The following is a 27,407-nucleotide window of genomic DNA, read 5'->3' as shown; positions in this document are numbered from 1 at the left end:
ACAGAGAGGAGGAAGGGGGTCAAGCTATTTTCCAAAGCGGAAGGAAGGAAGGAAGGAAAGAGGGAGGGAGGGAGGGAGGAAAGTGGAAGGGAGGGAAGGAAGGAAAGAAAGAAAGAGGGAAGGAAAGACAGAAAGCAAGGAAGGAAGGAAGGAAGGAAAGAAAGAAAGAAAGAAAGAAAGAAAGAAAGAAAGAAAGAAAGAAAGAAAGAAAGAAAGAAAGAAAGAAAGATATCTGCGTGAACCATGGATGGACAGAAGACATGGCTAGTCTACTGTTCTGTTATTCGGATTGGTACTACCTTTCTTTTTCGTATTATTATACTATGTAACTATTACTAGTTACTAGTTAACTATTACTACTATGTAATACTATGTATTGTACTATGTAAGTATTTAACAACCGGTTCGCTGATCATGTGTTTCGTGCGTGCGTGCGTCCGCGCTTTGCCCGCACCCGCGCCTGATGTGCGCTGCGCCTGCGTGCGCAGTTTTGACAAAACTAAACTTCCCTGTTACTTCTGGGGACTAACACAGCTGAGCAATGCGCTCTGCTACGTGAAACGGCTGAGAGGATAAAGGTAAGTAAAACGCGCAGGGGCGGCCGCTGCCCGGCCCACCTGATCGTTGGAGCGAACCGGTTCGCTCCCAGCTGATCGTCGGAGCTATCGGAATGCCCGAACCAGTGCGAACCGGCTGAATCCCACCCCTAATAATTGATATTGATTCAAGCAGCGAGGTAGGGACAGCCGCCAAGACGGGAACCTGCCTCTGGTAACAGGATGGCCTTTCCCGAAACCCTGCAGGATTCAGCGAGCATTGGTCCAGAGCGAACGAGCCTACGATGACCTCCAGGGTGAGCTTCAAGGAATGCAGAACCGGCTGACCGGCGTGCAATTGGAACAGGCGAAGCTGGAAGCCGAAAACGTCACTCTGAAAGAGCAGAACCAGCAGCTGGACACGGCCTTGGGGCGCCTGAGTACCCAATGTGAGGTAAACCCACCTCTTCCCCCTTGCCTTGCCTTCCCAGACTGTGTGTGTGTGTGAGAGAGAGAGAGAGAGGAAGAGAGAGAGAGAGAAGGTACAATAGATCAGGTTTTGCAAAAGGCTACTGTGGATCTCCGACTTCCAAAGATCTAGCAACGGTCGCCAATCACTTTCTCCCGCCAAAATACAGGTAAGACCGCCACCGAGCCGAAAATTCCCACCGCTAAGCGAGACAATTCGTTAAGTGAGGTGGGGTTTTTTTCGCCAGCATTTTAAGACCTTTTCTGCCGCGGTTGTTAAATGAATCGCTGCATCGTCATTAAATCCAGGAGGTGGTTTTTTTTTTTTCCAAGAGGCAATTGGACTGCTCTGATTTTACGTTTCGCTTCTCATCCAAGAAGCTTCTTCAGCTTGCTTGCTTGCTTGCTTGCTTGCTTCCTTCCTTCCTTCCTTCCTTGTCCTCCCCTTCTTCCTCCTCCTCCCCTTCCTTCCTTCCTTCCTTCCTTCCTTCCTTCCTTCCTTCCTTCCTTCCCAATGGTTAGAATGCAGGATTGCAGGCTAGTTCTGCTGACTGCCAGCAATTCGATCCTGACCGGCTCAAGGTTGACTCAGCCTTCCGTCCTTCCGAGGTGGGTAAAATGAGGGCCCAGATTGTTGGGGGGCAAGAGGCTGACTCTGTAAACCGCTTAGAGAGGGCTGTAAAGCACTGTAAAGTGGTATATAAGTCTAAATGCTATTGACCTTCCTTCCTTCCTTCCTTCCTTCCTTCCTTCCTTCCTTCCTTCCTTCCTTCCTTCCTTCCTTCTTTATTTATTTATTTATTAATCCAATTTCTATACCGCCCTTTTCCCGAAGGACTCAGGGCGGTGTACAGCCATATTAAAAATACAAAAATACACATAATATAAATAACAGATTTAAAAAAACATTTAAAACAAATATATTAACTGGCCAGATTGCTAAAACGGTCAAAGCCGACATAAAACCCTTTAAAATTTAAAAGCTATAATTAAAATACATTTAGGCTAGTCCCGCACGATTAAATAATAAAGTTTTTAATTCCCGCTTGAAGGTTCGGAGGTCGGGGAGTTGGCGTAACCCCGGAGGTAACTCGTTCCAAAGAGCCGGTGCTACCACAGAGAAGGCTCTCCCTCTGGGGGCCGCCAACCGACATTGTTTGGTCGACGGCACCCTGAGCAGGCCCACTTTGTGGGAGCACACAGGTCGTTGGGAGGCTATCGGTGGCAGAAGGTGGTCTCGTAGATACCCCAGTCCTTCCTTCCTTCCTTCCTTCCTTCCTTCCTTCCTTCCTTCCTTCCTTCCTTCCTTCCTTCCTTCCTTCCTTCCTTCCTTCCTTCCTTCCTTCCTTCCTTCCTTCCCAATGGTTAGAATGCAGGATTGCAGGCTAGTTCTGCTGACTGCCAGCAATTCGATCCTGACCGGCTCAAGGTTGACTCAGCCTTCCGTCCTTCCGAGGTGGGTAAAATGAGGGCCCAGATTGTTGGGGGGCAAGAGGCTGACTCTGTAAACCGCTTAGAGAGGGCTGTAAAGCACTGTAAAGTGGTATATAAGTCTAAATGCTATTGACCTTCCTTCCTTCCTTCCTTCCTTCCTTCCTTCCTTCCTTCCTTCCTTCCTTCCTTCCTTCCTTCTTTATTTATTTATTTATTAATCCAATTTCTATACCGCCCTTTTCCCGAAGGACTCAGGGCGGTGTACAGCCATATTAAAAATACAAAAATACACATAATATAAATAACAGATTTAAAAAAACATTTAAAACAAATATATTAACTGGCCAGATTGCTAAAACGGTCAAAGCCGACATAAAACCCTTTAAAATTTAAAAGCTATAATTAAAATACATTTAGGCTAGTCCCGCACGATTAAATAATAAAGTTTTTAATTCCCGCTTGAAGGTTCGGAGGTCGGGGAGTTGGCGTAACCCCGGAGGTAACTCGTTCCAAAGAGCCGGTGCTACCACAGAGAAGGCTCTCCCTCTGGGGGCCGCCAACCGACATTGTTTGGTCGACGGCACCATGAGCAGGCCCACTTTGTGGGAGCGCACAAGTCGTTGGGAGGTTATCGGTGGCAGAAGGCGGTCTCGTAGATACCCCAGTCCTTCCTTCCTTCCTTCCTTCCTTCCTTCCTTCCTTCCTTCCTTCCTTCCCTCCCTCCCAGTGGCTAGAATGCAGCATTGCAGGCTAAATCACTGCTCACTGTCAGGAGTTTGATCCTGACCGGCTCAAGGTAGCTCAGCCTTCTGTCCTTCCGAGGTGGGTAAAATGAGGACCCAGATTGTTGGGGGGGCAAGAGGCTGACTCTGTAAACCGCTTAGAGAGGGCTGCAAAGCCCTGTAAAGTGGTATATAAGTCTAAGGGCTATTGCTATTGCTGGATATCCAAGATGCATCACTGATTGGGTGACGGGACCTCCGTTCTTCTCTGAAGCTCCTAGTCCAGTTGAAGGGCAAGCAGGAGGAAGAGAACCGACATCTTCTTCTGGAGATCCAGCTGTTGAGCCGGGAGAACAGGCAGCTGCTGGAGCGCAGCATGGAAAACCGAGAACACTTTCAGGAGGAACAGCGTCAGTACCAGTGAGTTTTGCCGGAAACGGCTGTCGCTCGAGTGAAAAAGCAGCAATTCCGTTCAACCGTCCGTTCCCTCATCATCTTCTTTTAACGACCCCATAGTCCTTTGTGGACGGGTGGAGTCTGGGCAACTGAATGGAGCTAGCAGAGTGTTTTGCTGGCCGGATGCCTTTCCTGTTGCCAGTGCGGAGTTTTGTTCAGCAGATATATTCTCAGTGTGGCCCAGAGAGAGAAATGCCTGGCTCTACCCAGGATCGAACTCACAACCTCCTGATGGTGAGGCCAGAGCTTCACCTCTTAGGCCACCGTACCTCTCGATTAAATGCTCCAGAAAATGCTAGCTGGTTCCATTCACACATGCTGTTGGGAACAAGTGGACGAGGAGATGTTAAAAGTTGCTGTGCGACACCCCAAAGGGAGGGAGGTGAATTTTCATACCGGCAGTCCTCAACTTACGACAGTTCCTTTTAGTGACCATTCAAATGTTCAAAGTGACGTAGGACCGTTTTTCCACGCTTACGGCCGTTGCAGCGTCCCCGTGGCCACGCGATCCAAATTCGGACGCTTGGCAACGGGCTCATACTTATGAACCCCGGGGTCGTGCGATCCCCCTTCTGCGACCAGCCAAGTCAAGGGGGAAGCCAGATTCGCTTAATGACGACCCCGTGACTGCCCTAACAACTGCAGGGATTCAGTGAACAACTTCGGCAAGAGAGGGGGGCCATAAAACGGGGCCCCCAAACTCAACGGGTGTTTCGCGTAGCAACAGAAATTTCGGGATCAGTTGCGGTCGGAAATCGAGGACCACTAATAAAGACAGTTTCCGTCTGATATTTCAGAGCCCAGTCCAGTTTTCGTCCAATAACCAGTTCTCAGCTCCTCTGGTCAAGCAGATTTCCTGCACAAATGGGGAGTTAGACTAGAAATCAGGGATCTCCAACCTTGGCAACTTTAAGACTTGTGGACTTCAACTCCCAGAATAGAATTCTGGGAGTTGAAGTCCACAAGTCTTAAAGTTGCCAAGGTTGGAGACCCCTGGACTAGATGACTTTTCAAGCCCCTCTGATTCTTGGAGTTGAGGGCTTCTTTCAACTGCCTGCTTATCCAGTTCGTAACCCACCCACTCCTGTTCTTTCTCCCACAGAGACAAATTAGGCGAGTTGCGTCGAGAGAAGCAGAAACTGGTGGAGAAAATCATGGATCAATACCGGGTGTTGGAGCCTGCAATCCCTCGTGGCAAGTAAGTGTGATACACACAGAACTGGGCACATACGCTCGTTTCACGTGCAAAGAAGCATGGAGTATATAATTGCGATGGGTGATCAGGGTATTGAGTGACCAGACTTCAGAAAAAGTCCTTTGGCCTCATCACAAACCTTTATCTTCTTTGGCACCTTGCCAAAGGCTTTTCTTGGCAAAGCCCCATGAAGTTCAGAAACAAGAGACACCGACTAGAAACAAATGTAACAACGTTGCTTTCCTACAAAGAGCCCAAGAGCCGTTGCTGCTCTTTTAAGCCTTATGGGAGGGGCCAATCATCTCCTGGCTTTACTCCCGAGTTATCCTTTTTGCTTCAGCTGCTCTTGCCTTCTGGCAGCTCTTCTCATGCATGCACTAGGAACAGGCTCCTCCTGTTCCTCTGCCTCTCTGCTGTCCACCTCTGGAGGCTCCGGAGATGGCCCTGGTCCCATCTCTGCCTCCGACGCAGAGCCCTCATCTGGGCCTTCCCCTGACTCCAGGACTGACCCATTGTCCTCCCCAACCTCCTCACTGTCCGACTTTGCTGCCAGCTCTGTAGGCTGCTGGTGGACCACAACACCAAGGTACCAGCCAGCTGGTTGTCTACTGAGGTCACCACAACACATCTGGATGTGTCCATTTGATTCTCTTGGACTTGAGAAAGGCTTATAATTTTTGGTTTTTTTTTTTTGTTCCCGGTCTCCTCTTTTCCTCGTGGGCTAGGAAGAGTAACTGGATTGCTGGTAAGATAAGGAGACTGATGAAACTTCGACGGGAGCAGCAGCCGCGTCCTATGGCGGAGGGAGCTGGCAGCAGCAACGAGAGCCTGGCCGGGCCTGAGGAACATGGGCTTGAACGTAGAGGTGAGGCCCGGACAGATCAGGAGTGCGACAAAATGGTCGTCACTTTTTGCAGCGCCCGTGGTAACTTTGTCACTAAACAAAACGGTTGTGAAGTCCTGAATACAGGCAACTTGGTTGTGTTTCTGGTTACCCACATCCTATTTCCTTGTCTGAAATAGTATTGGGTCTCCTGCTCAAACATGGGGTTGGACTAGAAGACCTCCAAGGTCCCTTCCAACTCTGTTATATTCTATTATGCGGACTCCCTTGGTGTTCCGATTCTTCTTCCTTCTAAACCAGCAATCATTAAATTCCCAGGGTTAAATTATATTTGCAGTTCCCTCCATTCTCAGATGCCTTTTTTTTTTCTAGCTCTGCATCTTCCAAATTTTTATTTTTTATTTCCCCCCCCCGATCCCCCTACAAAAAAGTTTCCAGCACACCCAGCTCACCGTCTCTTCTCCGCAAAGCAAGCAGCAACATCAGCCTCCCGGAGAGTCCGCCAGTCCACTTCCGCCATTGCCGCCTGAGTTCCCGCCTGCCGCTAACAGAACCTTCGGGGTCCGGGGATGAAGAGGGCCAGGACACCCCCAGACAGCGTTTTCGGCAACGCCGACTAGGCGTGTTGTGGGGGTCACTGGAAGACCCTGCAGTTCCTGAGGGAGAGTCAGAACCCACAAGCCAATTGTCCACAACCAGCGAGGAGAAAAGAGGTATGGATTGATATATTGATGGATTGATGGATGGATTGATCCAGCCTGGGCTTGGGTGGGTGATGGGGATTAAGATGGAGGTAGTTCTCAATTTAAGGGGACGCGGTGGCTCAGTGGCTAAGACGCTGAGCTTGTTGATCGAAAGGTCGGCAGTTCAGCCGTTTGAATCCCTAGCGCCGCGTAACGAGTTCCCGTTCCTTGTCCCAGCTTCTGCCAACCTAGCAGTTCGAAAGCACGTAAAAAAAATGCAAGTAGAAAAATAGGGACCGCCTTTGGCGGGAAAGGAACAGTATTCCGTGCGCCTTTGGCATTGACTCATGCCGGCCACATGACCACGGAGACCGTCTTCGGACAGCGCTGGTCCTTGGGTTTGATATGGAGATGAGCAGCATCCCCTAGAGGTGGGAATGACTAGCACATATGTGCGAGGGGAACCCTTTAGCTTTTTTAACACAATCAGAAAAAGAGCTGGAAGGGACCTTGGAGGTCTTCTAGCCCAACCCCCTGCTCAGGCAGGAAACCCAACCCCACTTCAGACAAATGGTTATCCAACATCTTCTTAAAACCTTCCAGTGTTGGAGCACCCACAGCTTCTGGAGGCAAGCTGTCCCACTGGTTAATTGTCTTCACTGTCGGGAAATTCCTCCTTAGTTCTAGGTTGCTTCTCTCCTTGATTAGCTTCCATCAATGGTGGTGTAGGGTTTCCTGCCTAAGCAGGGGGTTGGACTAGAAGACCTCCAAGGTCCCTTCCAACGCTGTTATTCTGAATCACGGACAAGTGTGTATTCCTTTTAGGACAGCCGCCGGGCGAGGAAGATCAAACTTCAAACTGCCTCTTGTGATATTACGATGTATCCCTTCCCACCTACAAGCCACAAACGCCAACGTCAGAATCCGGCTCGCAAAGATGCACAAGCTACCAAGGAAAGTCCTGTTTCCTGAAAGATACGCGACAACCCTGCGTGAAAACGACAAGGCCTTCCAGTCTGGGGGTGGTGCCCACGAGTTGCTGGAATCTACTGGATCCTTTTTACTCTCGCCAACCAACCAACCAACCAACCAACCAAACCCCTGTGGATTTTCAATCCCTTTGGTGAAACTTTTATTTTTTAGCTCATCGGGGTTTCCTTCTTGTGGCAAGGAGTTCCAAAGGCTGCTGATCAACGAGCCTTTTTTTTTTTTTTTTTTTGCGGTCAGTGCAAATCTTGGGGAGTTGGGGGGGGGGGAAATGAATGTAATACATACATCAGGAATAAATAAAATGTTACGGTAATTTATGACTTTTTTTATTTTTGCCATGGTTGATTTTGGGTGCTCCAACACTGAAGGTTTTCAAAGAAGGAACTGGGCAGCCATTTGTCTGGAATGGTATAGGAGGGGGTTGGACTAGATGACCTCCAAGGTCCCTTCCAACTCTGTCCTTCCTTCCTTCCTTCCTTCCTTCCTTCCTTCCTTCCTTTTTTCCTTCCTTCCTTTTAAGAAGTTTTTAAGGTTTTTAAGAAGCGACTGGGCAGCCATTTGTCTGGAATGGCATAAGATCTCCTGCTTGAGCAGCGGGTTAGGCTAGAAGACCTCCAAGGTCCCTTCCAACTCTTCGTCATTCTGAACAGGTATTATTCCTGCACGTGTTATTCCTTGACTTACGACTACAATGGAGCCCCAAATTTAGGGGTGCTGGGTGCAAATCCCCACCCCCAAATTCACCCGACAAATGCAGTTATGCTTATATATATTATATGCTTATATATTGTATAGTTATTTCATGCTTATGCCGATATATACTGTTGTGACAAATAAATAAATAAAATAAATAAATAAATAAAAAATTAAGGAAAAGACACCAGATGTGGTTCTGAGCTGAGTTTGATGGACAGGAGATTTTATCTAAAGCTACACTGCGTTTCCTCTCTTAAGTTGCTGTGCCTGAAGACTTAGGGAAGAAGGGTTTTTTTCTGCAGCAAATCAATGAAGGGACGAATGGGGCGGGTGGGGGGAACTTAAATAAGATTTTGTGAAGTCGAGGAAAGACGAAGTGTGAGGGGGAAAAAAATAATTTTTGAAGTAGCTCTTAATAGGGGCCTCTGTGGCTCAGGCTGCTAATGCAGTCTGTTATTAACAGCAGCTGCCTGCAATTACTGCAGGTTCAAGTCCCACCAGGCCCAAGGTTGACTCAGCCTTCCATCCTTTATAAGGTAGGTAAAATGAGGAGCCAGATTGTTGGGGGCAATAAGTTGACTTTGTATATAATATACAAATGGATGAAGACTATTGCTAACATAGTGTAAGCCGCTCTGAGTCTTCGGAGACGGGCGGGATATAAATGCAAACAAACAAACAAACAAAAAATCGCAGAGCGTCCTTCATGGAGCCACTTTGCTTCCTTCCCATCCCGGACTTTAGAAGAGGGTAGAATTGTCTGCTCTTCTTTTTCTTGCGCAAATAACTTCCTTCCTGTTTTTAAGAAGTGTTGAGTGGTGCCGTTCAGAGGATCGTTGCAGCTTCTCTGCAAATTTCTTCCTGGCCTTTCTCGACCACAAGAGAACCGAATCTTTAAGAGTAGGATGTGCTAAGCAGGCCCGCTTCGTTTTGAGTTTTTTTTCTCTAGGGGGGCTGGCGGGTGGGTGGGGGGAGAATTACTTCTTTTTCAGAAGTCAACTTTGCACATGTTAAGGGCAGGAACCTCAGTTGAAATGACTTTGAATTCCTGTAATATTAATGAAGGGGAGACGATGTCTTCGCTTTTCTTCTATATTCTCTTCTCTTCTCTTCTCTAGTCTAGTCTCTTTTCTTCTCTTCTCCTCCTCCTATTCTCTCTTCTCCTCTTCTCCTCTACTCCTTTTCCTCTCTATTCTATTCTATTCTATTCTATTCTATTCTATTCTATTCTATTCTATTCTATTCTATTCTATTCTATTCTATTCTCTATTCTCTTCTATTCTCCTCTCTTCTCCTCTCCTCTCTATTCTAAATTTTATTCTCTATTCTATTCTATATTTTATTCTCTGTTCTATTCTATTCTATTCTAATTTTATATTTTATTCACTATTCACTAAGTCTGCATTACTATTACTATTAGTCTTCTCAACCGTTCCTATCACCCATCTCCTCTCACTTATGACTGCATGACTGTAATTTTGTTGCTTGTATCCTTACGATTTATCTTGATTGTTTCCTACTATGATTTGGTTGCTTATTGTACCCTACGACCAGGGGTGAAATCCAGCAAGTTCTGACAGGTTCTGGAGAACCGGTAGCAGAAATTCTGAGCAGTTTGGAGAACCGGCAAATACCACCTCTGGCTGGCCTCAGAGAGAGGTGGGAATGGAGATTTTGCAATATCCTTCCCCCAGGAATAGGGAGGGAATGGAGATTTTGACGTATCCTTCCCCTGCCACGCCCACCAAGCCATACCACCCCCAAGCCACGCTCACAAACTGGTAGTAAAAAAAAATTGGATATCACTACTGCCTATGACTATCATTAAGTGTTGTACCTTATGATTCTTGATGAATGTATCTTGTCTAATGGACACTGAGAGCATATGCACCAAAGACAAATTCCTTCTGTGTCCAATCACACTTTGGCCAATAAAAAATTCTATTCCTATTCTATTCTATTCTATTCTATTCTATTCTATTCTATTCTATTCTATTCTATTCTATTCTATTCTATTTTATTCTATTCTATGTGGCTCAGTGCCTAAGATGCTGAAGTTGTCAATCAGAAAAGTCGGCAGTTCAGCGGTTCGAATCCCTAGTACAGGTCTCCTGCATGAGCAGGGGGTTGGACTAGATGACCTGCAAGGTCCCTTCCAACTCTGTTACTATTACTATTCTATTCTCTACTCTGTTCTATTCTATTCCCCACTTCTCAAAGAAACGGAAGAAAGTCAACACTTACCATGCGGCTTCTATCCTGCACCACTGTCTGTGACTTTAGCAATCCCCGGCCGCCGAAGATACTTTTAAAATAAGGACCCTATTCAAATTTATATATATATAAAAAACCCAAATTACAAGATTTTGGATTGGACTTGGTACTTTGGTGTTTGAGCGAAACCAGCTGAGAATCCAGATGGCATCAGGTGAGCACGGCCATTATTTCCTATTCTATTGTATTTCTATTCTGTATTTTATTTTCTTCTATTTATTCTTTATTTTGTCCTGAAAGTGAGATGATCAAATTCTCCAGCATCTGGGCTTTGACAGTGAATTCTTCCCAAAGTTTCTGTAGGATGACCTTTCTGGAAATTCATTTTTATCTTTATTATTTATTTGTATTATTTTTTTACAAATAACTAAAGACAGGGAATTTATCCAACACACCTCCCTCCTGCTATTTTGTCTCTCCATACAACCACAACCTTGTGAAATGGATTGGGCCGACAAAGCGGTTGGCTCAAAAATCATCCAATTGGCTTTCATATCTAAGGTGGGACTAGAACTCCCAGTCTCCTGGTAATTGGCCCAAAGTCACCGGGCCAGCTTTCGTGGCTAAGGCGGGACTAGAACTCAAGAGTCCCCTAGCGATTGGCCCAAAGTAACCCAGCCGGCTTTCATGGTGAAGGCGGGATTAGAACTCACTGTCTTCTGGCGATTGGCCCAAACTCACCCATCTGGCTTTCATGACAAAGGCGGGATTAGAATTTGGTTGTTGTTTTTTGCAGACATTTCTTTACCGAACTAGGTAACATCATCAGTGCTGCAAGGAAGATTTGCAGCAAACCCCAGTAGCACTGATGAAGTTACCTAGTTTGGGTCATGAAACGTCTTCCAGAAGTTGTGGGTGCTCCTTCCCAAAACAGCTGTTTGTCTGAAACCATATGTCTCCAGCAAGGGGTTGGACTAGAAGACCTCTAAGGTCCCTTCCAGCTCTGTTAATTCTGTCGTTTTGTAAGGGCCTCCTGTTCGAGCAGGGGGTTGGACTGGAAGACTTCCAAGGTCCCTTCCAGCTTTGTTAATTCTGTCATTTGGTAAGGGTCTCTAATAGTTCCATGTGTCTTTCAGAAGGAAAAGTTATCTGTATCTTTGGCCTGTTTCAAGGGTGGTCGAGGCAACAGACCCTCGGCGGCCCAAAACTGCCCCCCTCTCCACCGAGGAAGCGGGGGTGGGTGGGTGGGTGGGCTGCAGAAGTCCTCCGATTGCCCCCCAAAACCTGTAGCGTTGGCAAAATGGGGTGGGGGGTTTCTAGGAAACGGCTCTGCGCTTTTTTTTTTTTTGGATGCCTCTCCGGCGGGTGCAACTTTTGGGGAGTGGGTGGCAGGAAGAGGGGTGTCCCGTAGTAGCCCTCCCCGGGGCGGGTCCCCGGATTTTTTTTTTTTATTTGATTTTCTTTGCCTTGCGCTTCCTCTCCTCCTCTCGCCGGGCTCCCTCTCGCATTCCTGCCTCTTGACTCAGGCCTGGAGGAGAAGGCGGCGGCGGCGGCAGCGGCGGCGGCGGGCGCTCGCTCGCTGCACCAGGAAGCGTGTGCGGCCCGCACAGCATGTAAGGCGAGCGGAGGCAGCGCTAGACAGGCGAGGAAGGAAGAAAGGAGGAGGAGGAGGAGGAGGAGGGAGAGACGGCTCGGCCATGGAGGACGGCACCGAGGAGGAGACGGTGGAGCTGCCCCTGACCAACGGTACCCCGAGATCGAGGATCGGACAGGGGGTCCCCCCGCGGCTGGAGCGCAAGGGGACCTTGGAGACGCCAAGCCGCGCCTAGGGCGCACCGCGCGCCCTTGGAGCCTCTCCAAGCCGGGGGCGCAAGGAATTGGGGGAGGGGGTGTCCCGAGTTTGGGGATGTTTGTGGTGTGTGTGTGTGTGTGTGAAATGTCAGGGTGACAACCGGATCACCCCCCCCCAAACACCGTCTATCTGCTGGAGGAAGGCCGCGGAGTTCGGGGCGCAGGGAAGGAGAGAGGGCCGGGAACGGGGCGCCCCAATGGGGAAAGGGGAGGATGGATGGGGGCTTCTTTCTTGGGGAGGGGGCCCAGCTGGATCGGAGGGGATCGGGCGCCCCTGGCTGCCCCAGTAGCAGAAGAGAGATTGAGGGGTGGGTGGGTGGGGTGTTTCAGAGACGCAGAGCGCGGGCATCCTGGCTAGGAGCGCAGGAAGGGTCGGTCCCGGGGGCGGGGGGGACCCTCTTTCCCCGTATCTACATTCGAGCCACCAGTTGCTTCTCTCCCCTTCCCTTCCCTCTCCCCCCTCCCACCCTCTTTCTAGCTTTGCAAAGCAGGAATGGAACCCAGAGCCACGGGCCAAAGAACAAGGGGCGCTTGGCAGTGCCAACCCACCCACCCCCAGCCCACCCCAGAGAGAGCCAGCCAAGGCGACCCTTGCAAAAAGGCTGGAGCTGGCCAGGCCTGGCCGAGTGTTATTTTTCAAAGTGGGGGGAAGCCCCGCCCCTTCATGGATGCAAGCCCCGCCCCTCCGCCCAGCTGGAACCTGGACTCCTCTGTGTGTGTTTGGTGGGGGGGTTTGTGTGTGTGTGTGTGTCTCTCTCTCTCTCTCTCTCTGAATCACCAGCCCACCCCCGCCGGGATTGGCACGTGGGGGCGGCATGGGGGAGAGCGAGCAAGCAAGCAAGCAAGCGAGCAGCCGTGGCGCCTGCAGGCGGGCGGCAGGTGGGTGGTGGGAGTCCGCTGCAGAAGGCTGTTTCTGGTTGTTTGTGTGTGTGTGGGGGGGGTGTTGCACGGTTTAACGCCCCCTCTGCCTTCAGCATCTGAGCATCCTTCCAGTGTTTTGAACCTGGTGTGTTTGGAAAGGGTGAGCAACAGTACAGCTGGCTTTAAATGGACGGTGGGGGGGTTGCAAACAGGGGAAGGAGCCCCCCCTTACCCCCCCCACTGGGCTGGGGTCGAGCCTTAAGGCAGCCCCTCCCTCCCTCTTTTTGGCTGCCACAAGGGGTGCAGTTTAAGGAGGTCACCTTTGTCCATTTTCCGGTTGGAACACTCAGTGTAACCCTGGGCGATCTCAGCAGCACCTATAGCTTTTGAGAGATGGGCAGGTCTGCTGGCTGGGGGATTCTAGGTGTTGAAGTGTACAAACACACACACACACACACACACCCCAAAGTTTCCAGGTTTGAAAAACATGGACCGGTAGCACGCTTAGCGTGGAAGGAACCCAGTTTCTGTCGGTCTGTAGCTGTCAAAAGCCTAGTTAAATTGAGTCATGGGTAATCGTTGGGTGACCGGGTTAAATATGTTGTCTGAACCCAGGTGTAGGTGTATACAATGCATAGCACCAACCTCTCCCCATTTGCCTCGCTTGTCAATCAACCCCCTCTTTCCAAGATTTAAATTCCCGCTCCTTAATTACCGTAAATCTGGATCATAAGTGTGGCCCAAATGCACTTCTAACGTGCCCTGTTAAGCCAAGGAAGTTTTAAGCAACACGGGCTTAAAATTCGCATTTGTCGGGTCAACGTTTCAGAAATGGAGCCTCCAGCTAGCAGGGCAGTCTGCCTTTGAGAACAGCACGCCCGGGAAGACGTAAAGACAGGACTTTCGTTTTGTGGGAAGGGTTTGCGGAGTGTTTTGGTAGGAGAGATGGATTACGAAACGAAACAGACTATTAAAGTGATTTCTTTCGGATTTAGGATTTTCTCCATTCAGTTGCCTCGATGGGATCATTTAAACCAAAAGATAAAAAAATAAAAATAAAAATTCTACTTGTGCCTGGGCAGGGGGTTGGACTAGAAGGCCTCCAAGGTCCCTTCCAACTCTGTTGTTGTTATTGTTGTTGTTAAATCGTAATGAGAAAAGAGCAGCCAAGGTAGGGCAGAATAGAATAAAAACTTTATTGTCGCTTTAAATGTCGGCTCATCTGCGTACGTTAAAATGAAATTTTAATTGCATTCCGCTCTCAAAAGATAACCATTATACACACACACACATTCAAAGAGAATGGGCGTCTAATGTACGTGCGTGGGCCTCTTCTTTCTGATTGCTTTTAGCATGGATGAATGATTTTACTCAAGAGACCCCCGAAGGAGAAGGAAATGGTTTTAAAATGGCCCTGGATTATTATTATTTTTTAAAAAAATTTTAATTTGAAGCACGTGGCACGCAGGGAAGTTGATCTGAACGGTCGGGGGGGGGGGAACCCACAGCTCTGGGATCTCATCAGATTTAAGCAAGGGTCGTGTTTGTACGTGTGGGTCGGAAAAGAGGCCCTTTGGGCTGGTAGCCTCCCCGGGGCAAGTGTGGGCCCGCCTGACTGCCTGTTGGCTAACCTGTGATTCATCGGCCCGGAAATGGGGTGCCTCCCAGGGAATTGGGTGGGGAGGTGTGACTTGTGTGTGTGCAAAGGTTTCAGCGAGGAGAAGGCAAGGAGAGGGTCATGGTTGCCCCTCGGATCCTGTGGGATGTCCTGGCTCAGCCTACCCCGATGGTTCTTACTCTCAGCAACTTTTAAGGTGGGTGGACTTCAATTCCCAGAATTCACCAGCCACATAGTGTGCTGGCTAGGGAATTCTGGGAGTTGAAGTCCACCTATCCTAAAGCACGCTGGCTGGAGAATTCTGGGAATTTAAGTTTCTCATCTTAAAGCATGCTGGCTGCGGAATTCTGGGAATCGAAGTCCACCCATCTTTAAAACATGCTGGTTAGGAATTTCTGGAAGTCCATTCAGTTTAAAGCACACTGGCTGGGGAATTCTAGGAGTTGAAATCCACTCATTTTAAAGCACACTGGCTGGGGAATTCTGGGAGTTGAACTAAAGTTGCTGAGAAACACTGCCTCTCATGGATTACCAATTAGTCCGTGTGACCATCCCTGCTTTAGTTCAAAAAATTAAATATATTAATACATCAGGGAAGTGTGCTAGGCTGGGAAAAGATGATCTGATGCATTTAACATTTAAAAAAAATTATGTTGAAGCTAAAGATTACAGCAGGGAAAAAAAACCTGCCATAGTAAGGACCCAGATATCTAAAATAGAGCCTGTATAATAAATTCAGACTGCTGAAGACAAAATGCCAACGCTGGGAAGTCAGATAGCCTCTAAATCCAATAAAGTTAGTTAATTAGTAAATTAATTACCGTGACCCTAAAGATTGAGAATTCCTGGGGGACTTTAGAAAGTTGGGAGGGACACCAAATGTACTGTATTTATTTATTTTTAGCTGATTTACAGAATAGGTGGCTCTGGTCAGCATTCACTAGGAATGGTGTGAATATTAGGAGTTAGGGCACTGTTATTATTTGTGTCGATTGTTACTCGAGCAGCCCATTGCTGAAGGTCCATTCTTTTGATATATTTTTTTTCAAGAGGCCTGTACTAGTTGTTGTTGATAAAAGTGATGTTTATCACTTGTTGTTTGTAACTTATGAGGAATGATTGTAACTATGATTTATGCTCTATGACCTGTCACTTTGTTGTTTGCATATACACTGAGAGCTTATGCACTGGAGACAAATTCCTGGTGTGTCCAATCACACTTGGCCAATAAAGAATTGAATTCTACTCTATATTCTATTCTCTTTTCTTTTTTTTCTCTTTTCTATATTCTATTCTCTACTTCCTCTCCTCTCCTCTCCTCTCCTCTGTTCTGTTGCGTTCTGTTCCGTTCCGTTCCATTCCATTTTCTATTCTATCCCATTTTTAATTCTATCCCATATTCTATTCTATTCTATTCTATTCTATTCTATTCTATTCTATTCTATTCTATTCTATCCTATCCTATTCTATCCTCTCCTCTCCTCTCCCCTCCCCTCCTCTATTCTATTCTATTCCATTCCATTTTCTATTCTATCCAATTTTTAAATTCTATCCCATATTCTATTCTATTCTATTCTATTCTATTCTATTCTATTCTATTCTATTCTATCTATCCTATCCTATCCTATCCCGTTCTGTTTTGTTCCATTCCATTTTCTATTCTATCCCATTTTTAATTCTATCCCATATCCTATCCTATCCTATCTTCTGTTCTATTCTATCCCATTTTTTTAATTCTATCCCATATTCTATTCTATTCTATTCTATTAAATCTATTCTATTTTATCCTATTCTATCCTATCCTATCCCTTTATCTTTTTCCATACTGCTTTTAAGGAAACTTTGTTTCGCTTACTTTTTGAAAGCTTATTATTTTCCCTGGTTTGGCACTCGTCTCATACATAAATAAATAAAATGTTGCTTTTAAAAAGAAATGGGTATGTTTGGTTTTGCAATTCTGTTCAAGGCATCTTTTCAAATCATCCAAACCAATCCTTGTGCTTAAGGGGACAAAAGGGGCTAACTGTACTGCCCCACTCCTTAAATATTTTCATTTTTTACCCCCTTCTTGCAATTGGCTATTTTGAAGCCTGGAGCAAGTTTTGAGGACTTGTTCTCTGAAATGGTCAAATCATTTTTTTTTCCCTTCCTTGAGACTATAAATTCTGGAACTGCTTACTTGGAACAGCCCCAGCCTGGAAAAGAAGCTGGCTCCAAATAACGTTGGCAAAGATTCTAGTCCTCAGAACTCAGGCTGGGAGTTCAGAGACGATCTTGCCCTGAAAAATGGGAGAGGGCTGGGCTACATGACCTCTGTGTGTCCTTCCAAGGTTAGGATTTTGTACGTGGAATATAATTTGGGTTTAAATTCTCGGTTTGGGATAAAAAAAAGTTTTAAAAATATTTTAAATTTAAAAATATATTTTTTTAAATTTTTTTAAAGTCTTGGATTCTTTTATCGGCGGGAAAACAACCCATGTTTTTGTCTCTCTTCCCCCCTTCCCCTCCCCTCCGGCAGCAAATTTAACTGGGCACGATGAGGAGAAAGTGGGGATGGAAAATTTCGAACTGCTCAAAGTCCTCGGGACCGGAGGTAAGTACAAACCATGGTTTACAAGGTTTTTAGCTAGCATTGCTCTCTCTCTCTCTTCCTCCCTGCCTTGCTCTGCTTTAATGATAGACACAGCATTTTTTCCCCCCTTTGGTTAAAAAAAACCCCCAAATCCATTAAGAATCTTGAAACTGAAGCTATTTTTCACTCTGATTCAGGGGGAGGGATTGAAAAGCGCAGCTTGAAGGGAAGTGAAATACAGGCCAGTCCTCGAAATTACGACCACCCTCGAGGCCCACATTTCCGTTGCTCACCGAGACGTTTCTTAAAAGTGAATTTTGCCCCACTTTTACGTCCTTGCGCGCCACACTTGGTTAAGTGAATCCCTGCAGTTGTCAAGTTACTAAGTGAGTGTGTCGGATGGTCGCAAAAGGGGATCATGTGACACACACCCCCGTCCCCCCCGTCAACACTGCGACCGTCATAAAATAGGAGCAAGGTGCCAGGAGTCCTAATTTTGATCCCATGACCAACGGGGATGCCCAGACGGCCGTCGGGGTGAAAAATGCTCTTAAGTCGCTTGTGTCGGTGCCGTCGTAACTTTTGTTCACTAAACGAACGGTTGGAAAGCGAGGACCCCCCCCCCTGCTAAGTCCAGCCCCTTTCTTGCTTTTCTTTCTCCGCTTCAGCTTACGGGAAGGTGTTCCTGGTCCGTAAACTAACCGGCCACGACGCCAGCAAGCTTTACGCCATGAAAGTGCTCCGCAAAGCGGCCATCGTCGCCAAAGCCAAGACGACCGAACACACGCGGACCGAACGGACCGTCCTGGAGCACGTCCGCCAGTCGCCTTTCCTCGTGACGTTGCATTACGCCTTCCAGACGGATTCCAAGCTCCATCTGATTCTCGGTAGGTGGGGAGAATCGGGGTCGGAGGAGAAAAGGAGGTGGGGGGAATTGGAGGGCGGGGAGTGGGGACGACGTTGGCCTGCGCTAAGGGTTGGATCCGAGCCTCTCCCCTTGCTTCCTTCCTAGATTACGTGAGCGGAGGCGAGCTGTTCACGCACTTGTACCAGCGGGACCATTTCTCGGAGGAGGAAGTACGGTTTTACAGCGGGGAGATCATTTTGGCGCTCGAGCACCTCCACAAAGTGAGACCTCTTTCATTTACGGGTGGCTTAAATCTTCTAGGCTGCCTGTCTCCCTTGAACTAAAGAATAGAACAGAACAGAACAGAACAGAACAGAACAGAACAGAACAGAAGGTAGAATAAAATAGAATAGATCAGGGGTCTCCAACCTTGGACCCTTTAAGACTTGTGGGCTTCAATCCCCAGAGTCCCTCAGCCAGCAAAGCTGGCTGAGGAACTCTGGGAGTTGAAGTCCACAAGTCTTAAAGGGACCAAGGTTGGAGACCCCTGCAATAGATGATGGTGAATCTGTGGCACGCGGAGCCATATTGGTGGGCACGCAAGCGTTACCCTAGCTCGGCCCCAGCGCACATGCGCGCGTCGGCCAACTGATTTTCGGGCCTTCCGGAAGTCGGAAAACAGGGTGTTTCCGGCCTCCGTAGGGCCTCCAGGGAGGGTGGGGAAGGCCCATTTTTTGTTCTCCCCAGGCTCCAGGGCGTCTCTAGGAGAACCTTGATTCATCTAACCCAGCATTGACAGGCGCCAAGGTTCCTGCTGCAAGATGCGGCAGCTAAAATCTTATTGCAAATAGTCCTCGACTTACGACCGTTCGTTTCGTGACTTTTTGAAGTGATGACAGCGCTGGGGGGAGGGGGAAGCGGCTTATGACCGCTCCTCAAATTTATGACCATCGCCGCGTCTCCATGATCGCTGCGATTCGAGCACTTGGCAAAAAGTCATACAATCGTGACAGTTGCGGGATCCTGGGATCACGTGATCACCGTTTCTGACCTTCCAAGCTGGCTTCGACAACCAAACGGGGCAGGGAAGGTTGCAAGTCAGGGTCATACGATGTCTCACTTAACAGCCGTGGGGGATTCATTTAACAACCACGGTAAAAAAAAAAAGGCTGTAAAATCGGTGCGGTGACGGGGATGCCTCGTTTAGCAACTGCGCTGCTTCGTGAGGAATTTACTGGTTCTTGTGGCCGTAAGTTGAGGACTGCCAAAATAGGGGGTGGGGGGTGGGGGCTTGTCAGATGATTGTGGTTTGATTGGCACAAGGGGCCAAAGAGCTGCTTTTTTCGTTCCTCAGCTTGGCATCATTTATCGGGACGTGAAGCTGGAAAACATCTTGCTGGACCACGAAGGTCACGTGGTGTTGACCGATTTCGGCCTGAGCAAGGAATTTGTGACCGAGGATGTGAGTTCGGATTGTCGGGAAAGCTCCTTTAACGGCATCTCTAATTTTCTGGTTCCTGGGATCAGGGTTTAGACAGAACTGAGTAGAAGTAGGGGTGGGGGTGGGGGGTTGAGACTTTGGAGGTGGGGAGGGGGCAGTATTGCTTGAAGAATCAGCTCCAGAGAATAAAGACCAGCTTTTGCCAGCAATTTAGAAGATGCGTGGACTTCAACTCCCAGAATTCCCCATGGCCGGCGGAGGAATTCTGGGAGTTGAAGTCCACAAGTTGCCAAATTTGGGGAGCCCTGGATTAGATAATCCTCAATTCTGATCTAGTTGCTGATTTCTTCTCTTCTTCAGTCTTCCAGCTGCACAAAATGTGCCTCTTTACTGATTGTCATCAAAACTCATCCTTTCTTCCTTCCTTTTCCTTCTCTCGCCTTCATTTCTTCCTTTTCTTTCTGTTTCCTTCCTTCCTTCCTATCTTTCTCTTTTCCTTCCTTCCTTTTTTCTGTTTTCTTTCTTTTTCTTTTTCTCTTTCCTTCCTTCCTCTTTCTCTTTTCTTTCTTTCTGTTTCCTTCCTTCTCTTTCCTTTCTTTCTTCCTTCCTTCCTCTTTCTCTTTTCTTTCTTTCTCTTTCCTTCCTTCTCTTTCCTTTCTTTCTTCCTTCTTCTTTCCTTCCTTTCTTCCTTTTCTTTCCTTCCTTCTTTCCTTTTTCTTCCTTTCCTTCCTATCTTTCTCTTTTCCTTCCTTCCTTCCTTCCTTTTTCCTCTTCCTTCGTTTCTTTTTTTCTTTTTCTTGTTTTTCTTTCTCTTTTTCTCTTTCCTTCCTTCCTCTTCCTCTTTCCTTTCTTTCTCTTTCCTTCCTTCTTTCCTTCCTTCCTTTTCTTTTTCTTTCCCCTTGCCACAGAAAGAACGGACCTTCTCGTTTTGCGGCACCATCGAATACATGGCCCCCGAGATTGTACGCAGCAAAAGTGGACATGGCAAGGTGAGAAAGAAGGTTGGCGTAAAATTCTCCACCACAGGCCAGAGCCCGGAAAGCAGCTTTCTCACATATCAGGGGGAAAAAAGGAGGCGGCATTAATTATCTGCGTAGAAGCTTCCGATAAAAGTCAGTGTGGGGAAAGGAAAGCTTTTTCTAGTAGAGGGGAAGATATTAAGGGGAACAAGAGGAAGAAAGCAAAGAAGAGTGCAGGTAGTCCTCGACTTACGACCAAAATTGGGACCAACATTTCCATTGCTAAGCTACGCGGTTTGTTAAGCGATTCACTCCAATTTTATGATCTTGCTTTTGCCAGTTATTAAAACGTATCGCACAGTTGTGAAGTGAATCCAGATTCCCCTCCCCACCCTGGTTAATTTTGAGTGTCACAAATTGGGATCCCGTGACCCCAGCACACTGCCCTCATCATAAATACATGGTGGGCTGCCCAGCGCCTGAATTTTCATCATGTGACCCATCGGGAGGTCGCGAGTCATAAGCAGGGGTTCGCGAGAACCTCTAGCTAAGATTCTGTGCAGTTCGGAGAACCTCCAAAATCCTTTCCCTTTCCCTCCCCTCCCCTCCCCAAACTTCAGGAAGGCTGGAAACGGGCCCATTTCCGCCCTCCAGAGGCCCTCCGGAGCCTGGGGAGGCCTTTTTGACCCTCCCGTAGACTCGAGAAAAGCCTCCAGAGCCCGAGGAGGGCAAACTTTCTCCCCTACCACCCACAGTGGTGCAGGAGGCTGACAAGGCCACGCCCACCGTGGCCACGCCCACCCAGCAACCTGGCAGAGAACCCCTTGCTAAAATTTTTCAAGCTCACTCCTGGTCATAAGCGTGAGGATCGGTTGTATGTCCCTTTTTTTCAATGCTGTTGGGAATTCGAGTAGTCGCTAGACGGATGGTCATAAGTCGAGGACCTCCCCCCCCCGTATTGTACCGGTTCAGTCCTGAGTTCCCCCTTCTTTCCCCCCCCCCTTTCTTGTAGTCTGTGGACTGGTGGAGTTTGGGAATCCTGGTTTTTGAGCTCCTGACTGGCGCGTCTCCTTTTACCCTCGAAGGGGAGAAAAACTCGCAAGCGGAGGTGTCCAGGTGAGGTGTGGGAAGAGGTGGGGGGAGGAACTGGAAAATTTGGGGAGATGGGGAGGGGGGCAGGGAGCCGATGAAATTAGGGGAGAAGCCAATCTAGATACAAGAGTGATGGAAGTGGGGGGGACAAAGAGAGCTGTGAAGTCGACGGACATAACTTGATTCCCAGGGAGAAAGAAAAAAAACCACACAATCTAAGCAAAAAGCATCCAAAAAATTAAAAAGTGGTATTTGAATGGCTCCTTGCTGGCTACCAACAGACCAGCAGAAGGTTCGTATTCAGGCCCGGCACAAATGAAGGGCCAGGAGGGGACGTTTTTATAGACATAAAAGGGATTGTTTTCCCTGCTGCTTCCGACTTCTTGAGCACTTGGGGGCTCAAGGTTGCCTCAGTCTCCTATCCTTTCGAGGTGGGTAAAATGAGGACCCAGATTGTTGGGGGCAAGAGGCTGACTCTGTAAACCGCTGAGAAGTCTAAGTGCTGTTGCTATCTTCCTTCCTTCCTTCCCTCTTCCATTCCTTCCTTCCTTCTTCTCTTCCTTCCTTCCTTCCTTCCCTCTTCCATTCCTTCCTTCCTTCTTCCCTTCCTTCCTTCCTTCCTTCTTTCTTTCCTATTAGAAGGCAGAATTGCAAGCTAACTCTGCCCACAGCCAGGTAGTTCGATCCTGACCGGCTCCAGGTTGACTCAGCCTTCCATCCTTCCGAGGTCATCAAAATGAGGACTCAGATTGCAAACCGCTTAGAGAGGGCTGTAAAACCGGGATATAAGTCTTATGTGCTCTTGCTCTTGCTATTCTAGACGGATCCTGAAGTGCAGCCCACCCTTCCCGTCGCTTATTGGCCCCGAGGCTCGCGACCTCTTGCAGAAGCTCCTGTGCAAAGACCCCAAGAAACGCTTGGGGTCTGGCCCGATGGGGGCCCAGGAGATTAAAGAGCACCCCTTCTACAGGGTAAGGTCTGAGAGTCCTGCGCCTGCCTTGGAGACGTTGAGCAGGGTTTTTCCTCCCGAGTCCTTTCCCAGAGAATTGGATTGAAACAACCGATTGTCGCTGCGCAATGCCTGGTTTTATGGTGCTTACTTGGGGTTTTATCTTTGTTTAAAGCAGGGATCTTTAACCTCAGTGACTTTTAAGGTGTGTGGACTTCAACTCCCAGAATCCTCTAGCTAGCGTTTTGGGAGTCAAAATTCACCCACTTAAAGCATGCTGGCTGGGGGATTCTGGGAGTTGAAGTCCACCCATCTTAAAGCATGCTGGCTGGGGAATCTTGGGAGTTGAAGTCCAGCCCTCTTAAAGCATGCTGGCTGGGGAATTCTGGGAGTTGAAGTCCAGCCCTCTTAAAGCATGCTGGCTGGGGAATTCTGGGGGTTGAAGTCCACCCGTCTTAAAGCATGCTGGCTGGGGAATCTTGGGAGTTGAAGTCCAGCCCTCTTAAAGCATGCTGGCTGGGGAATCTTGGGAGTTGAAGTCCAGCCCTCTTAAAGCATGCTGGCTGGGGAATCTTGGGAGTTGAAGTCCAGCCCTCTTAAAGCATGCTGGCTGGGGAATTCTGGGAGTTGAAGTCCATCCCTCTTCAAGCATCCTGGCTGGGGAATTCTGGGAGTTGATGTCCAGCCCTCTTCAAGCATTCTGGCTGGGGAATTCTGGGGGTTGAAGTCCATCCCTCTTCAAGCATTCTGGCTGGGGAATTCTGGGAGTTGAAGCCCACACATCTTGAAATTGCCGAGGTTGAGCAACACTGAGATGGTTTATCTCTGCAGTCTAGTTATATCTTCTCCCCAATTATTTCCCCTCCCACTTCCAGGTCTTGGACTGGGTTGAATTAGCAGCACGCCGAGTCAGGCCGCCGTTTAAGCCCCTCATTCGTCACGAGTTGGACGTGCGAAACTTTGCCGAAGAATTCACCAGCTTGGAGCCCATCTACTCTCCGGCTGGGACCCCTCCCAGCCTAGACCGTGTCTTCCAGGTGCGTTCCCCCAAATGCCATATTTCCATAGGTATTGCAGATGGCAGGCCTCGTTTTCAATTTAAAAAAAAACAAAAAACCCAAGCACTTAGTAAGGTTTATGGCAAAACTAACAAAAATAACAGAACAACGGGTTCATTTAACCACTGCAGCATTCACAATTATGACCACTGGTTCACTTAACAGCCACCGCAAAAAAGCATGATAAAATCGGGTGTCATTATAATCGTAATCGGCAGGCGGTCGTAACTCGCAGACTCTCGGTCATAGAATAGGGTTCACTGCAGAAAAGATTGTAGTGTTTGCAGTAATCTGTTGGTGATGTGTTCATCTCAGCAATAATGTTCTATCGGTAATAATATTCGTGGCAAAATGAACTTTAAAAGGGTAGGGAAAACGTCAGGCGAATAAGTCCGAGACCCCAATCCCAGAGCAGGCACCTTGGGAAGTGTAAGTTCAAGGCAATAAAATTTAAAATTAATCGGTCCAAATCGTCATTTCGCTGCGTTAAGATTTCTCTACGTATTCAAAACTTCCTAAACAAAGAGGCCACAAAATTACTGAAACGTGGGAGAATTAAATGAACATAAGCCGCAGGGAGGTTTTTTTTAAAAAAAAAAGATTGGAGGGTTTTTGTTTGAAAAAATCTTTCTGAGCAGTTAAAAAAAGGCCAGAAATATTGTGGTTTTTCGCTTCAAAAGCAGCTGTTGTTTTTTTCTTTCTTTCACGATCTAAATCATTTCAGGAAGTGCCTTGCACAAATTTACTCATCTGCAGTCAGTGGAACAGAATGAGTGTTTTTCTTTTTCATCTTGGAGGACTAGATTTTTTTAATATTTTTTTTGCTTCTCAAGTTTCAAAACGTTCTTTCAAACTTCCTCCTTTTCCTTAGCAACCGGACAGCAACAGTGTGTAGTTCTCTTGCGGCTGGGGTGTGTGTGAAATTTCAGGGGTCCTTTGGGCGAAATGACACCCCAAGAACTGGGCATTCTCTTAAGAGATGCTTGATTGCTCACCTTCTGCGTGAGAACGCCAACAGGGGCAATCCTCTCGACTTAACAATCATATATTTAGCCACCATTCAAAGTTACAAGAGGCACTGAGAAATGTGACTTACGATGGACTGACGGCCGATTGCAGCATCCTTTTTTTAAATTTTTTATTTGAATTTATATCCCGCCCTTCTCCGAAGACTCAAGGCGGCTTCCACTGTGTTAAGCAATAGGCTTCATCCATTTGTATATTATATACAAAGTCAACTTATTGCCCCCCCCTCAACAATCTGGGTCCTCATTTTACCTACCTTATAAAGGATGGAAGGCTGAGTCAACCTTGGGCCTGGTGGGGCTTGAACCTGCAGTAATTGCAAGCAGCTGTGTTAATAACAGACAGACTTAGTCTGCTGAGCCACTAGAGGCCCTTGGGGGGTTATGGGATCAAAATTGGGGTACTCGACTCACCCAACAAATTTTGATTCACTCAACGGAAGGCGAGTGAGGTTCGAAAAATAAATGATGGTAGTGGTAGGAGGTGGCCTCCGGAGCCCAGGGGTCGCCCTCCCAGAAGCTCGAGAAAAGCCTCCGGACCCTGGGAGGGGCAAAACACTGCCATAGTGCAGGAGGCTGAGTAGGCCAGCAGAGAACCAGTTGCTAAAATTTTTGAATCCCACGGGGTCGGGGAGCGTGGGAGGGAGCGTACGCGCATCCATGGATGCACACTGCATTATGGGTACAGTTTTGTACTTCGTGTGGCGCACTTTTGCCACACGAAGAGAAAAAGGTTAGCCATCCCTGGACTGGACGTACCGAATTCTCGCAACTGTTTGAGATGCGTTTCTCTCCGAGGCTGGCCGATCGCAATGCTGTCTCTGGTTTTTCTATCCCAAAGGGTTATTCCTTCATCGCCCCGTCCATCCTCTTCAACCGTAATGCTGTGACTGCTGACGTACTCGAGGCGGCGTACGACGGGGAGCGTCCCGGAAGGTCTGCGGTGGCCCGCAGCGCCATGATGAAGGTAACGGGGAATTGTCCTCCGAAGGAGAAGCAGGAAGCCGTAGGAGAGTGGAGCCAATTCCATGGACGGGGATGGGTGGGCTGGAATCACCCAAGATACCAGGATGGAAAATTCTAGTTTACAAACCGGAGGGACTCGGTTCACGCAACTTGCTTCAAAGACTACGATGGGATGTGTCAATGGGACCTCGGAAAGTTTCCTGGGTCTTATTGATGGAAAGGCAGTTCTCGACTTACAACCACCCTAGAGCCCCAAATTTCTGTTGCTAAGTGAAATGCCGGCTAAGCGAATTTTGCCTCATTTTATGAGCTTTCGTGCCACCGGTTGTTAAGCGAATCACCGCAGTTGTTAAGCTGGTAACGCAGCTGTTGAGGGAATCTGAGTCCCCCCCACCCTCCATTGGCTTTACGACCTGCTTAAGGACTGCCCGGGCTTATGACCGTAATTTTGGAGTGAATTCCTGTCCTAAGTCAAGGACTACTGGTAGAAAATCAGCAGCCTTCCAGGAGGTTGAAAGTCAAAAGTTTCCATGATAGGTGAGGTATTAATTGGATCCACAGAGTTTGTAAGCCTTTGAGGTCATTTAGAAGCCCAAATTAAGTGATTCTACTTGAAATGCTGAGAGCAAGCATCACCCTTCTCGTTTACTAACTCTCTCCTTCTCTCTTCTTCTTTCTCTCTCTCTCTCTCTTTCAGGATTCTTCGTTCTTCCAAAAATATGAGATGGACTTGGTGGAGCCGCCCCTGGGCGAGGGGAGTTTCTCTGTCTGCCGCCGTTGCCGACATCGGCAAAACGGGACGGAATTTGCGGTCAAAATCATCAGCAAAAGGTAGCAAATGTTTATTTTATTTCCTTTCTCCAACGGGCTTTTTGCCCCGAGCTAGCCTCATCCACCCAGGAAAGTTCTATTTTATTATTTAATATTTACTTTACATTTCATACTACATATTTATGTCATATTTTATGTTTTATATTTCTTTCATATTGCATATTTATTCCATATTTTATTTTATTATTTTATTGTTTAATTTATTTTATAGTTTATAATTTTATATTTTATTATTTATATTTTATATTTTATTTTATTTATTATTTTATTTTATTATTTTTTGTTCTTTTTCTGCCGAGTCGATCTCGGATTTCTGACCCAGAAACGCCTGCTCAGATGCAGCACGCAAAATTCCCCCCCCACACCAGGCTGTGGGCCATTTATACACATGGCCTCAGCCAATCAGGAGGGACCGATGGAAGCAGCCAATCGGAAATGCCTTCTAACGCTCCGCCTTTTAAAGGGACAAAGGCCCTAACTGGTGTTTCGCTAATTCGAGCCTGCAACAGCTTGAAATTTCGTCTATACTGCTAAGAGCTCAGTCAAATCTTGAGCCAGATTTAAGTGGGTGGCCTGGGCTATTAATATCCAGTCAGCAAGGGGATAAAAAAAATCAAATTTTCCATCCTGTTGCTCCCCGGGGCCAATGAGAACACGACCACATGGCGTGGGAAGACTTGAGAAAACTTTTTAGCTCCCGATCGGGATCGTGTTTGAGTCCGTGAAATTTAAGAATTCTAGAGCTTTGGGTAGGAAGGTCAGGTCAGCGGTGCTGCTAAGCGGGCCTCTGTGGCTCAGGCTGCTAATGCAGTCTGTTATTAACAGCAGCTGCTTGCAATTACTGCAGGTTCTAGTCCCACCAGGCCCAAGGTTGACTTAGCCTTCCATCCTTTATAAGGTAGGTAAAATGAGGACCCAGACTGTTGGGGGCAATAAGTTGACTTTGTCTATAAATATACAAATAGAATGAAGACTATAAAAAAAAAAACTAGCCGAAAAGGCTGTCGCCAGGTTAAAACTGGCACTACGCGGAAAATGGAGGGAGGAATGTTGGGTTGGGTTCAGGGATGAAATCCTACTGGTTCGGCTCGGTTCGGGG

General features: G+C 47.5%; 3 protein-coding genes across 4 annotated transcripts in view; 2 read left to right on the top strand and 1 right to left on the bottom strand.

The window, feature by feature from the left end:
- The window catches only part of CCDC88B (coiled-coil domain containing 88B), a 31,982-nt gene extending 24,631 nt beyond the window's left edge, over window positions 1-7,351 (top strand). The window contains exons 20-25 of the mRNA XM_058159868.1: window positions 804-990; window positions 3,435-3,580; window positions 4,719-4,814; window positions 5,537-5,676; window positions 6,087-6,368; window positions 7,164-7,351. Of these exons, the coding sequence (XP_058015851.1) occupies window positions 804-990; window positions 3,435-3,580; window positions 4,719-4,814; window positions 5,537-5,676; window positions 6,087-6,368; window positions 7,164-7,210 (898 nt within the window). The 3' untranslated portion in view covers window positions 7,211-7,351. The remainder of the gene's footprint in view (window positions 1-803; window positions 991-3,434; window positions 3,581-4,718; window positions 4,815-5,536; window positions 5,677-6,086; window positions 6,369-7,163) is intronic.
- LOC131186379 (calmodulin-1) overlaps window positions 1-27,407 on the bottom strand; it is a 71,568-nt gene that overhangs the window by 23,467 nt on the left and 20,694 nt on the right. The window lies entirely within an intron of this gene.
- The window catches only part of RPS6KA4 (ribosomal protein S6 kinase A4), a 29,672-nt gene continuing 14,061 nt past the window's right edge, over window positions 11,797-27,407 (top strand). The window contains exons 1-12 of one of the 2 annotated variants that reach the window (XM_058159870.1): window positions 11,969-11,984; window positions 16,724-16,898; window positions 17,087-17,161; window positions 17,809-18,027; window positions 18,153-18,268; window positions 19,342-19,449; window positions 20,337-20,417; window positions 21,400-21,503; window positions 22,300-22,450; window positions 23,304-23,465; window positions 25,353-25,478; window positions 26,175-26,308. In XM_058159870.1, the coding sequence (XP_058015853.1) occupies window positions 17,122-17,161; window positions 17,809-18,027; window positions 18,153-18,268; window positions 19,342-19,449; window positions 20,337-20,417; window positions 21,400-21,503; window positions 22,300-22,450; window positions 23,304-23,465; window positions 25,353-25,478; window positions 26,175-26,308 (1,241 nt within the window). In that variant the 5' untranslated portion in view covers window positions 11,969-11,984; window positions 16,724-16,898; window positions 17,087-17,121. Of the gene's footprint in view, window positions 11,985-16,723; window positions 16,899-17,086; window positions 17,162-17,808; window positions 18,028-18,152; window positions 18,269-19,341; window positions 19,450-20,336; window positions 20,418-21,399; window positions 21,504-22,299; window positions 22,451-23,303; window positions 23,466-25,352; window positions 25,479-26,174; window positions 26,309-27,407 lie in introns of both variants that reach the window. The other variant, XM_058159869.1, reaches the window with a different exon arrangement.

This window comes from Ahaetulla prasina, chromosome 17, assembly GCF_028640845.1.
Source record: "Ahaetulla prasina isolate Xishuangbanna chromosome 17, ASM2864084v1, whole genome shotgun sequence".
In the NCBI taxonomy this organism is placed as follows: Eukaryota; Metazoa; Chordata; class Lepidosauria; order Squamata; family Colubridae; genus Ahaetulla; species Ahaetulla prasina.
This window is presented reverse-complemented; position numbering and strand designations above follow the sequence as displayed.